The sequence below is a fragment of the Helobdella robusta genome (assembly GCF_000326865.2).
Source record: "Helobdella robusta unplaced genomic scaffold HELROscaffold_29, whole genome shotgun sequence".
NCBI classification, from domain to species: domain Eukaryota; kingdom Metazoa; phylum Annelida; class Clitellata; order Rhynchobdellida; family Glossiphoniidae; genus Helobdella; species Helobdella robusta.
The window spans coordinates 568,486-580,126 of NW_008704475.1; the positions used below are offsets into that span (position 1 = coordinate 568,486).

Consider the following 11,641-nt stretch of genomic DNA (forward strand, 5'->3'; position numbering starts at 1 on the left):
ATTCCTTCATCAGTGTTAATGCAGTTCAACACTGAACCCCAATCTAAACTCAACTGAAACTTGACACTCTCTTTGGCTACTACTTTGTTATTAACAAAACTACAGCTATTAGGCTCTAGAACATTGTAAAGGTATCATTTTGTCATATTATCATGCTTATCATGCATGAAATTGTAAAAAAATCTCAACGTTAATTTTTACAAAATTTGAGTGCATTTTGCATTTATATTGCTAACAAATGATGTTTATTTTTATAATATTGCATGTTAGTACATATTCGACATTAGTTAGACTTTTTATTAAATAAATTATTAAATAAATAAAAATACACAAATATACGTGATGCTAAGCAAATAACGTCTAAAATACATGGGCTTGTAACAAACTGTGGAACAAAACTTTGGTGTTATATGTACCCAAAAAAGTGTAAAACTTTTTTGTAAGTCCGCAATGCATTATGACAAATCTGTTGATAAACCGGGGATGGTCTTTCTTTATAATTTTACTAAAAGTGGTGTCGATAACAGATCATTTGGCTTCAATCTAGTCTTATAAAGAGAAGATCATTAGACGGCCGATGGTATTGTTTTAGAACATGCTTGACAAGTTGTCATTGCTGTTTCATGATCAGGATGTTCAATTACTCTGATTGGAGCAAGTCATCTGAAGCTGTACTGTACATCTTGCCTATTCATTGCGAACCTCGGGGAACGTTTTGTCGCGTCACTAATTAGGAAAGGTTGGGACAATTTTATTCGAATGGAATTAAAATCATACCTTTATAGAGTATGCGAGTGTCTCTCCGTAACCTCGTTTAGTGCGTTATTTCATTGCATTTATAATGCTTAATAAATGTTTTTAGTTGAAAAAGTATTCTAACTATATTAAAAAAAGTTAAATTTGTTACAATTGATTTATATAGAAACATTGAATAGGGGCGCAAAATGCACCCCATGTACCGGGAATGTAACTGTTTATCAGGTACCAATTGAGAATTAAATAATCATATAATTTGCGGATATTATTGATATTATAATTTATATTATTAACAAATGAATTCAAATTTATTAGAAGTAGAAAAGTTTTAAAGATAGGAAGGTGATCAGAAAGAGAAGAAAAAACAAAAAGTAGGCAATGTAGCGGAAGTCATAAGAGTTTGTGGAAAAATAATGGATGAAAATTGAATAAAATTAAATTAATAAATATGCTTTTGAAGTTATTACAATCATTTTTGGACTGATACATGTTATTGCCAATTAAATTTATTTAACTAAAATCATGAACTGATCCAGTTTGTTTTATTGATGATTTAACTTTTCTCTTTTTTTAAACTAAATTTTAACAAAAAGTACATGGAAACATAATGTTTTCCAAGTGATATTTTTACTAGTCTGGTTTTGACTATGGTACTACTGTCAAGACTGGGCTACCGCAATTCGTCGTTGCATGGTGCAGGAGTGATAAATAAAGTTCAACAAATCCAGATTGATGTCGGCAGATTAGTCACTGGTCTGAATATACGTTTTCACACCCCAAGTGGTTAAAGAATCTTCATTGGTTGGCGATCAGAGAACGAATAAGATTTAAGATGGCAGTGTTGGTTCATGGTTCAGAATTGAAGTTGATGTGGGACATGTTCGGTTTTGTCAAAAATGATGTTAATTCATAGGACTAGAACAAAACTGACTGAGAGATGTGTGCAGGTTGTTCTGCTAAAAATATGGAACAATCTTCCAACAACATTGAAGGAGATTGTTCCATTAAACTGTTTCATTGTTCAGAGGAAAGTAAAAAATATTTGTTCAACAAAAACATCTTAAATCTTTGATAAATGCCAATAAACTGAATAATAATAATATTTTAAAAAGTTTTATAAAAATATCTCAATGCCACCTACAACGTTAGCAACACAATTTACAATGAACAAATTGAAAACCAGATAACTTATTTAAATTTACATTATAATCGTGAAACCATGTTTCTGCAACACAAATTAATAAGTTTCAATCAAAGAATTTATTTATCTCATCTTATTATACAAGCTTTAAAAATTAATAAAATGTATAAAAAAAATTAGTTTTGTTGATGAATCCATCAATATCTTCTGGAAACAAGAGAGAAGAGTTTTTGACAATAGAGTCAAAAAAGTTAACATCTGGATCGGCAAAATTTAAGACAATATTTTTATCTTTATTATTATGAATATTAAATAAAACGTTATTGCACTGAGTTAAACTGTGTTAAACTGTGGTTCCAAAAGTGTGAGCATGTGCAAAATTTCTGTATTAACCAATTTATGCCTACCGTTAGAAGGTATAACCATTCTAAGTGCTGTTGATTGCGTTGACTTCGAAACGTTAGCCGCTTTCAAATTTCATCTTCAAAACAGAAAAGTGCATTGAGAAAAAACAACATTGTTATTTTTTAAGTGATTTTCCATAAATTCTTCATCGCACCATTCACGACTGAGCATGTCAGCGTATATTCAGTGAGTTACGCAGAGTGATCGGTGCTTCTAGACATCCCATGACAAACTTGACCTAAATCGATGATTACTCTTGATTATTTGCTTTTTTATCCATGCCTAACTTATGAAAATCTGTTTTGTGCTTACAGCTGTAAATGCTGGAAAAGAAAATTGCAGATAATTCAGAAGTATTAAAAACATCTGCTTTTCACTTAAATTTTATTACCATACAGGCTTTAATTTTACAGATAAATAATTATAAAATCTAAATTGTTATTTAGAAAATTCAATATGTTGATAAATACAAATCTTTTTTGGTATTCGTTTAAATTAGATCAATGACCAGACATGCTGAAAATAGCCAACTCTAGAACTGTTAAATGACAACTTGGTTATTCATTGATGATTTAGCGAATGTTAGCTCTTCCCTCAAGAGCGGACGACACTGCGGATCTTATCTTATATATTTCTAAAAAATGTCCTAAAATATAGGTGTTATATATAAATTTTATAAGTTAATTAATTAAAATATGTATCTTTAGTCGCATTTTTTTTAGTAACTTTATCATCGGCTGGTGTTCGGTGGTGGCGTCATACACCGGTGTATCGTTTCATTTCTTCGCATATTGTGTTGCATTCCAATTTTGTATTAAAGTTCGGTGTAAAGTTGTGGATACCATTTGATATCAGTCTGGGAGTGTATAAGAAGAGTGTTATTGAATTGCGGCTGGCTAATTATTTCACGTAGTTTTTGGTACATTGACAACGTCTCCATTTATTAATTTTAAGTTCTTTATGTTTTCGAAAATTTATTTGTCTTCTTCATCATTTTAGTAACTTTTGGAATTGTTTTATTTGTGATTTTTTTGAATATTATTTCGGGATTCTGGTCTGTGTTTTGAAATACATGAAAAAGAAAAAAAATGAAATGAAATATGTTGCGTGCGTAAAAACAATGTTGAGGAATTCCTACAACTTTAAATACGTTGTAAAATGTGTAGGAACTTTGGAGTTATCACTTTAAAAAAAACTATAAAATAGACGGATGTGTTTAAAATCCTGCCTGAATATTTAACGTGGGGATCACTTGAGCGACATGTAAATTAATTGCAGAAAATGTCAGGAAACGATGAATTAAGCCAGGGAAAATAGAAAACAAGAATACTTTTTAGGCTTTCAAAATAAACCCAGCAAAAATAATTTTTCCAACTTCAAATTTTTTTGAGAAAATAATCATAAAAACAGTAAACATTCAAATAACAAAAGTTTTTTTACAGTTTTCAAAACAAAATGCTACAAAATGTTTTCTCATTTAATTTTTAAACGTACTTTTATTTTTAACTATTAAGGATAAAATATAAATGTTTAAAATTTCTATTTCATTATTTAATTCTGTATTAAGTTATTTCGCAATAATAAATTTGTGTATTTTTAAAAGTAGCACTCAAAGTCCTGCTTATATATCGTGTTTAATTGAAAATTATCTTAATAGCATACAAATATAAAAATATACTAATTAAAACCAATCTAAATTGAATTCAAAGAAAAAATTAATAAATAAAAACTTAATCATAATAAATTGATTTACCGAAAGAAAAATTTAAAAAAATTAGTATATGATATTAAAAATAAATTGAAATTATTTGCGAATGAATCTAAACATGCATTAGCGGGCTGATGAAGCCGCGGAAGGCATATCAACGAGCGATACATCGAACGAGACGAACACAGCCAGATCCCCGCATTCAACATGCGATTGAAGATATAAACATGCTTCTGCAAGCACGCCAGCCAACCGACTCACGTTCGATATGCTTGAACCAATGAAAGTATTTAGAAATTTTAAACTGGCGGCAAATATAAAAGACCTGTATATATAAATTATATATTTGTCTATATATATATATATGTAGACAAATATAAAAGCAACTACACCAAAACACGTTTCTACGTTATGTAAACGATCGCTAAGTAATATAGCTCGTAGTACATCTGCAACGATGCTTTAACATCACAACGTGCACAGATTGGTTGTTAATTAAAAACTTGTAAAAACTTATAAAAATGTGCACATATGTATACATGCATGTAAGAACGCATACAAACTGACGCTAAATTATTTATTACAGAACAAACTTACTAAATGGACTCAACCGCACGTGAACGCGGTATTGTGCAATGATGAATAATCACAAACGCGTAAAAGATTTATAAAATGTTGAAATGTTTGTCCAAACGTGACAAACAAACTGAATAGCGAGAATTTATCCACTAGTTTTCAGTTTGATTAATTCTTTTCGTTGGTTCGTAAAATCTATCAACATAATATTGAACATTTTTTATTCCATTTTAAAACTGCAAATTTTCCAAATAACAAATTCAAACATTGTTAAGTGTTTGGTATTCACGTAGCTCGATAATTTCTGCAATATTTCTATCGACGATGCACGACACGTTCAAACTGTGAGAGTCCATCGGAGCAGTGAGAGTGAGTGACGCTCACAATATTAATAGCCAGTCAAAATGCAACGTCTTTCAATCCGGCTGCTAATCACATGCCAATCCAGCAACCCAACGTAAATCATAAAATCAAGATATGAAATCAAACTAATTGGCTCAACTGAAAAATTCGCATTTAGATTTTTAAGAAACTTTTAACTGAAGCAAATTATATATGAATTCATAAAAATGCGCCCACTACAAACGAACAAACATACCCGATAGATGAGACATGACAAGGAATGCATAAATATGAACCGGCATGAAACAAACTTGCATAAATAAAAACCAATGTAAAAATCTTGCATACAAATACATAAGTCTTCAAACATACAGCACGACATTAATGCATAATAAAGACAGAAAATAAAATATAAGCAAGCGTACACAAAAATATTAAAACCACACGCACACGAGAAGGCACAAAAACAAAGACACAAGTACGACCCAAAAACAACAGAAAAGCACAGAAAGATACAAAGATAACAGAGTTGCATGAGAGGAACATAAAAACAAACCAGAAGCACAGTCGAGATGTTTGTGGAGACACGAGTCACTGTGCATAGTTCTGCATTCAATTGTATCCAAGCAATTGATCTTATCACAATTTGTTTGTTCACTTGTCTGTTTCTTGGAAGTTTCTATGCTCGCATTTCCATCTGTATCGTTAAATAAGCAGAATGTGTTACTGATATATTATTTATTGTAGCGTCCAAAGAACATGCACACATTTTCTCGAGTGAATCAAGAAACATATAATAATTAGATAAATTAAAAAATAAAATAAATGCCATTTAAAAACTCTTTAAATAGATAAATAATATATTATATATAATAACATGTATATATATATAATATATGTATATTTGTCTATTCAAAGTGTCTATTTATATTTGCACACATAAATAACGCATCGTGACTGAGGTTAACTTGAAGATACATCCAGCCAGCCAGCCCATATCTACATTTAACCAGCATGGGTGTCTGCGGAGAACTGAATTTTTTCTTTTGTAAGATGTGAGTCTCCTACTAACTCTAAAGTAAACTTGAATTTTCCCCAAGTTCTATCTGATATTCAACATAAGAGAGAATCAGTTGTTAATTTTATGTACGTTTGCAGTTTAATTTTTAAACGTTTATATGGTTTTGAAATGTATTATTTTAAAATTGTTACATCAAGTGTTTTATTTTTAGGAATTTTTTGCACAAAGATTTTAATAAAAGTTATGCTTCAAATTATTACTAAGCATTTAATTTTTATTTTTTTACTTTTAATTTTTTCAAAACTTCAAATTTTTGTTTCATTTTTAACCACACATTTTGCAGTTATTTACTAATCAATGAAATAACACATAAAGCCATTATCATTTTCACTTTGATGTTCAAAAATATTCAAAATGTAAAAAATGAAACTAAAAGCATTTGTAATATTTCAGTCGTGTTATTGTTGAAAAAAAATTTTGTCTTAGTAAATTTCTTGCATCAGTCAGAGAGAAGAGGAACAATTTGTTAGAATGTTATGTTATTGTTTCATTCAGTTTGAACAATTCTATGGAAGAGAAGACTTTTTCTACTTTATAGCAATGCAGGCCTGGTTGACTGCATTGTGATGTTTGTTGTGCAGTGCAGTTCTTGTTCGAGAATACAATTTATTTCATATTTCATTTTGTTCTAACTCAAGATGTCAGCGAATTCCTTTAAAAAATCTGTAAAGATATTGCAAGCAAAAATAAAGTTATTTTTTATTCATCAAGCTATTTGAACGAGCTATTTTGTTGAGTACATCAGCCTCCAGATGTTCAACGTGACTTGCTAGTCTCACTGTGATTAATTTTCGCTAATTTCTTTTAATACATCTAATTTCCTCAACTTTAAAAAATTTCCATGTTGAAATGTTTGTAAACATTTCAAAATATAATTTCAAAACATTGTAATGCTTTTACAACTCATGTACGATCTACGACGTTCACACGGAACTCCAGCATTGAATCACGTGATGGATTATTTCAAATTGCGATGCGTGTCATAAATGGCTGTTGCTGCCACTGATGTCGATGACGAAAGTGATGTTGATGATGTTGAAAATGTTGATAATGTTGAGGATGTTGATGATGTTGAAGATGTTGATGATGTTGAGAATGTTGATGATGTCGAGGATGTTGATGTTAAGGATGTTGATGCTGAGGATGTTGATGTTGAGGATGTTGATGTTGAGGATGTTGATGTTGAGGATGAAATAATGTTGATGATGTTGATGTTGAGGATGTTGCTGTTGAGGATGAAATAATGTTGACGATGAAATAATGTTGACGATGTTGATGATGTCGAGGATGCTGAGAATGTTGATGTTGAGGATGTTGATGTTGAGGATGAAATAATGTTGATGATGTTGATGTTGAGGATGTTGCTGTTGAGGATGAAATAATGTTGACGATGAAATAATGTTGACGATGTTGATGATGTCGAGGATGCTGAGAATGTTGATGTTGAGGATGTTGATGTTGAGGATGAAATAATGTTGATGATGTCGAGGATGTTGATGTTGAGGGTGTTGCTGTTGAGGATGTTAATGTTGAGGATGAAATAATGTTGATGATGTTGAAGATGTCGATGTTGAGGGTGTTGCTGTTGAGGGTGTTGCGTTGAGGGTGTTGCTGTTGAGGATGAAATAATGTTGTGGATGATGACGATGAAATGATGTTCATGATGTGGAAGACGTTCATTTGTTGTCCTAATTAATACAAACAATATCATTGCTATAGTTGAAACTGTAACATAGACGCAGCAAACAATATGCATAATCTATAAAAATTTAATCTCATTTCAAGTTCAGCTTTTGATAAACTTAATTTAATTTTTTTTTATAAATTTTTTTTATTAACAAAATTTTAAAAGCCACATTTTTTTGATTATACAATTTTTCCAGTTTATTTTTTTTAATTTCATTTATTTTAAATTTCCACTCATATATTTTCTGACACATTTTTAAATCTTTTTTGCACAAGAACAGTTTGCAGGCACTGAAGTTGGCCAAAAATACCGAGACGACTCTCCGTAGGCCTACACTTCACTGATTAGCAAATGATGTCGTCTATGTTGAATAAATAAGAATGTAGAAATTTCATATAAGAAATGGGTTTGAAAATTAACGAATGCAAAATGACGCCAAATTTACAAGAAGCATTTGCAAAACCCCATCGTTAATATTTAGATTAAAAAGTTAATTACATGATATTATATTATATTACATCAGATTATATTTGGACATAATAATGTTTAATGAGTTCAATATACCTGTTTTAATTTTTACGAAAATAGATTGTTTCTCCTAAATTATTGCATCATGTATTTCATTTAGTTAGATGAAATTTAATATTTAAGAGCGCTCATTTTGAGCAAAAGCTCTGTTAATGTGTCACATGTGGGCATAGTATAGAACCTACACCAACAGCTTCACCAAGAACTGTACATGGGAAGTTGCCCCTTTCTAAATTATCCAACTCGACTTTTCGTTCTAATCGAACTTACATGTAGGATTTTTACTCCATATTTTATTCTTCGAATCTTCCTTTACCATCCTAAGCACCAATAAATAAAATAATTATAACAGACTTTAGAGAATACAAAAAACCTAGACTATAACAACAAAAATGTATCCACATGAATGAAAGCAGCCAAATTAAAACACGCATATAAACAAACTTGAACCCAAGTAAGCAAACGCACTTGAAAAAATTGGTAAAAAACGAGCGGACAGGCACAACAACATCAACAAAAACGAACAGAAATCGGATAATTTGTTAATCACCTAATGGCTATCTATCGATTTCATTGGACTGAAAAGTTATTTATTTAAAAGGATGGCGTTCGTTGCTCGCTACAAATTCATTTCAACTTAAATGAAAATATAATACAAGGAATAAGTAATTTTGTTGAAGTTAAGACTGAATTTAACAAAAATGACTCTAAAATTTGGTAAATTTGTATGAAAAATCCTGGCATAAAATATGAATATTTTTCAAAAATGTTAATTGAGCAAAAATATAAAATGAATGAATGAATGAATGAATGAAGAAACAAATGAATGAATTGATAAATGAAAAAATGAGCGAAAAAATAAATGGATTGATGAATGAATGAATGAATGAAAAAATTAAAATATTTTCAGAAGAATTTCTAAATAATTCATTCCTCTTTAATTTAAAGAGTTTACGTTTTGCAAATGTTTCTCATTATTATTTAATACTCATAATGTCAATTAGAACGGTTTTTTTAATAAAAAAATTTATCATCAAAGTTATCACGTGTTATCACAACCATATATATATACATCAACATCCTCAACACCAAATTACTTTTAAAATTAGCTTGAGATTACAAATGACAGATTACTTTGCAATGATGTGTCCGATTACAGATTACATCATCAAACTTTTTGAAATTACAAATTACATCATAAGAATTTTATTTAATGAATGTCACATAGTCTTATGAATACATATGCTTACATTTTATAATACTTAATATAATAATACATCAATACTTTTGTTGTAATGTATTTTATTATGAGCACAAGCAAATTTTAAGCTTTTTCTTATATAATCTCCTTGGAAGGTACGTACGAGTTTTGTTTTTTGATGCATTTAAAAATAAAGTCCTATGTAAATTTAACACTTTAAATTAAAATTTTACAGGGTTTGTATTTTATCTTTTAGTTATTAGATAAATTCAAATTTAATCTAGTTATTAGTGAATTAACAGAAAATTTCGTTTTTAAATATGCAGTCCATAGAAAACACATGATGACTTTATGCGTTATTGTAGGCATACTGATATGATCGAATAAGAGTTTTAAAGCATTGATTTATCGATTTTTTTTTTAAACAAGTTTATTTCATGGAAACACATGAAAAAGGATTCCAAAAAAAACCAAAATTCCAAATAACAAGGAACCCCACAAAAAATAATAAAACACATTAATGTTGTCAAACGTCAGTATCAATTTTTAAAAACTAATTAGCATTGTTCAAACTTTTAGAATTAAAAAACATATGCATAAAATTAAACTTGTTGCAATTAGAAATAAAAATTTTATCACGAAAAGAAAGAAATTCAAATAAAATGAATTAAATAAATTAGAATTATTTTAAATATAAAACCAAAATATAATATCAAAGAAATGTGTATAAACAAGAAATAACAATATTGTATACTAAATAAAATTAATTAAGATAAACAAAATAGAAAATTTTTTAATTTATATTTAAATGGTCGATAAACAGTACAAGTTCTTATAAAATTTGGTAGCCTGTTCCATTTTTATACCCCATAAAAACTTATATTTCTATTGAGTAGTTTGGTTTTAACAATAGATTCTTTTAATTTTTTTCAAAATTTGAACTAGGTGATCTTGATTTGATTACATATTTAAATGAATCATGTAGGTAATTGTCTGATGGTTTTATAGCACTATTAAGAAATCGAAAAATAAAACAACAGCATTTAAGATAATTTATTTCAAATATCGATAGAATCTTAAGTTTATTGATCATTTTTATCTATATCGTTTTTAAGATTTATAATTTTTAGTACTTTTTTTTGGACATTAAATAAAATTTCCAAATACGTCTTGAAAGTGTTACCCCATATTAGATTTCCATAGTATAGATGTGGATATATAAAAGCGTGATACATTAAAATTAAAATTTTTTTTGGTAGAATATATTTTAGTCTGTTCATTATTCCCAAATTTCTATTTATTTTTTGCATGATGAAATCAATATGTTTTTTAAAAATTAATTTCTGATCTATTATAATTCCCAATAATTTAAAATCTTCAACTCTCTCAATTATACTGTCACCTATCTTTAAAACAAATTCTTCATCGTTACAGTTCAATCTTTTAAAAATCATATACTTGGTTTTTGTAATATTTATATTAATTTTATTATAAATAGACCATGTGTGCAATTTATCTAAACAATTATTTGTACAAACATTCAAATTATTTATATCCCTAGAAGTAGTGACCATTGTAGTGTAGTCTGCATAAACAATGAAATTAGAGATTTCGGTTGTTTTGACGATATCATTGATGAACAGGATAAATAATTTTGGACCTAGAATACTCCCCTGTGGCACACCACTTACCACCCGACGAGTATCTGAGTTACAATGGTTTATTGAAACGTATTGAAATCTATTTACGAGGTAACTACTGAACCACTTCAGAGCATGTCCTCTGACTCCGTAATGTTCCAATTTAAACAACAGTATATCATGTGGAACGGAATCAAACGCTTTTAAGAAATCTAAAAACACAGTCGAAATAACATGACCAGTATCATATTTAAAAACAATTTCATTAAAAAGCATTATGAGTGCATCTTCAGTGGAACAATTCTTTCGAAAACCAAATTGATCATTTGTTAAAACATTATTGGCACTCATAAATGACTTAAGTCTTATCTCGACAACCTTTTCCAACACCTTTGAGATACAACTTAATATACTAATTGGTCTATAATTATTAACGTTATTGTGTGACCCAGACTTATAAACAGGAACAACCCTCGTAATCTTAAGACAATCTGGAAAAATTCCGGTGAAAAGTGATAAATTAAACAAATGTGACAATATATGGCAAATAGAATGATTTATATATTTTATGATTTT

General features: G+C 29.1%; 1 protein-coding gene across 1 annotated transcript; it reads right to left on the reverse strand.

The window, feature by feature from the left end:
* Positions 1 to 6,989: 6,989 nt before the first annotated feature.
* Positions 6,990 to 8,543, reverse strand: HELRODRAFT_174214 (hypothetical protein; the record flags this gene model as incomplete). Its single annotated transcript, XM_009020762.1, has 3 exons — positions 6,990 to 7,520; positions 7,948 to 8,036; positions 8,495 to 8,543. The coding sequence occupies 3 exons, from the start codon at positions 8,541 to 8,543 to the stop codon at positions 6,990 to 6,992; spliced, it is 669 nt and encodes a 222-aa protein (XP_009019010.1).
* Between the last annotated feature and the right edge of the window lie 3,098 nt (positions 8,544 to 11,641).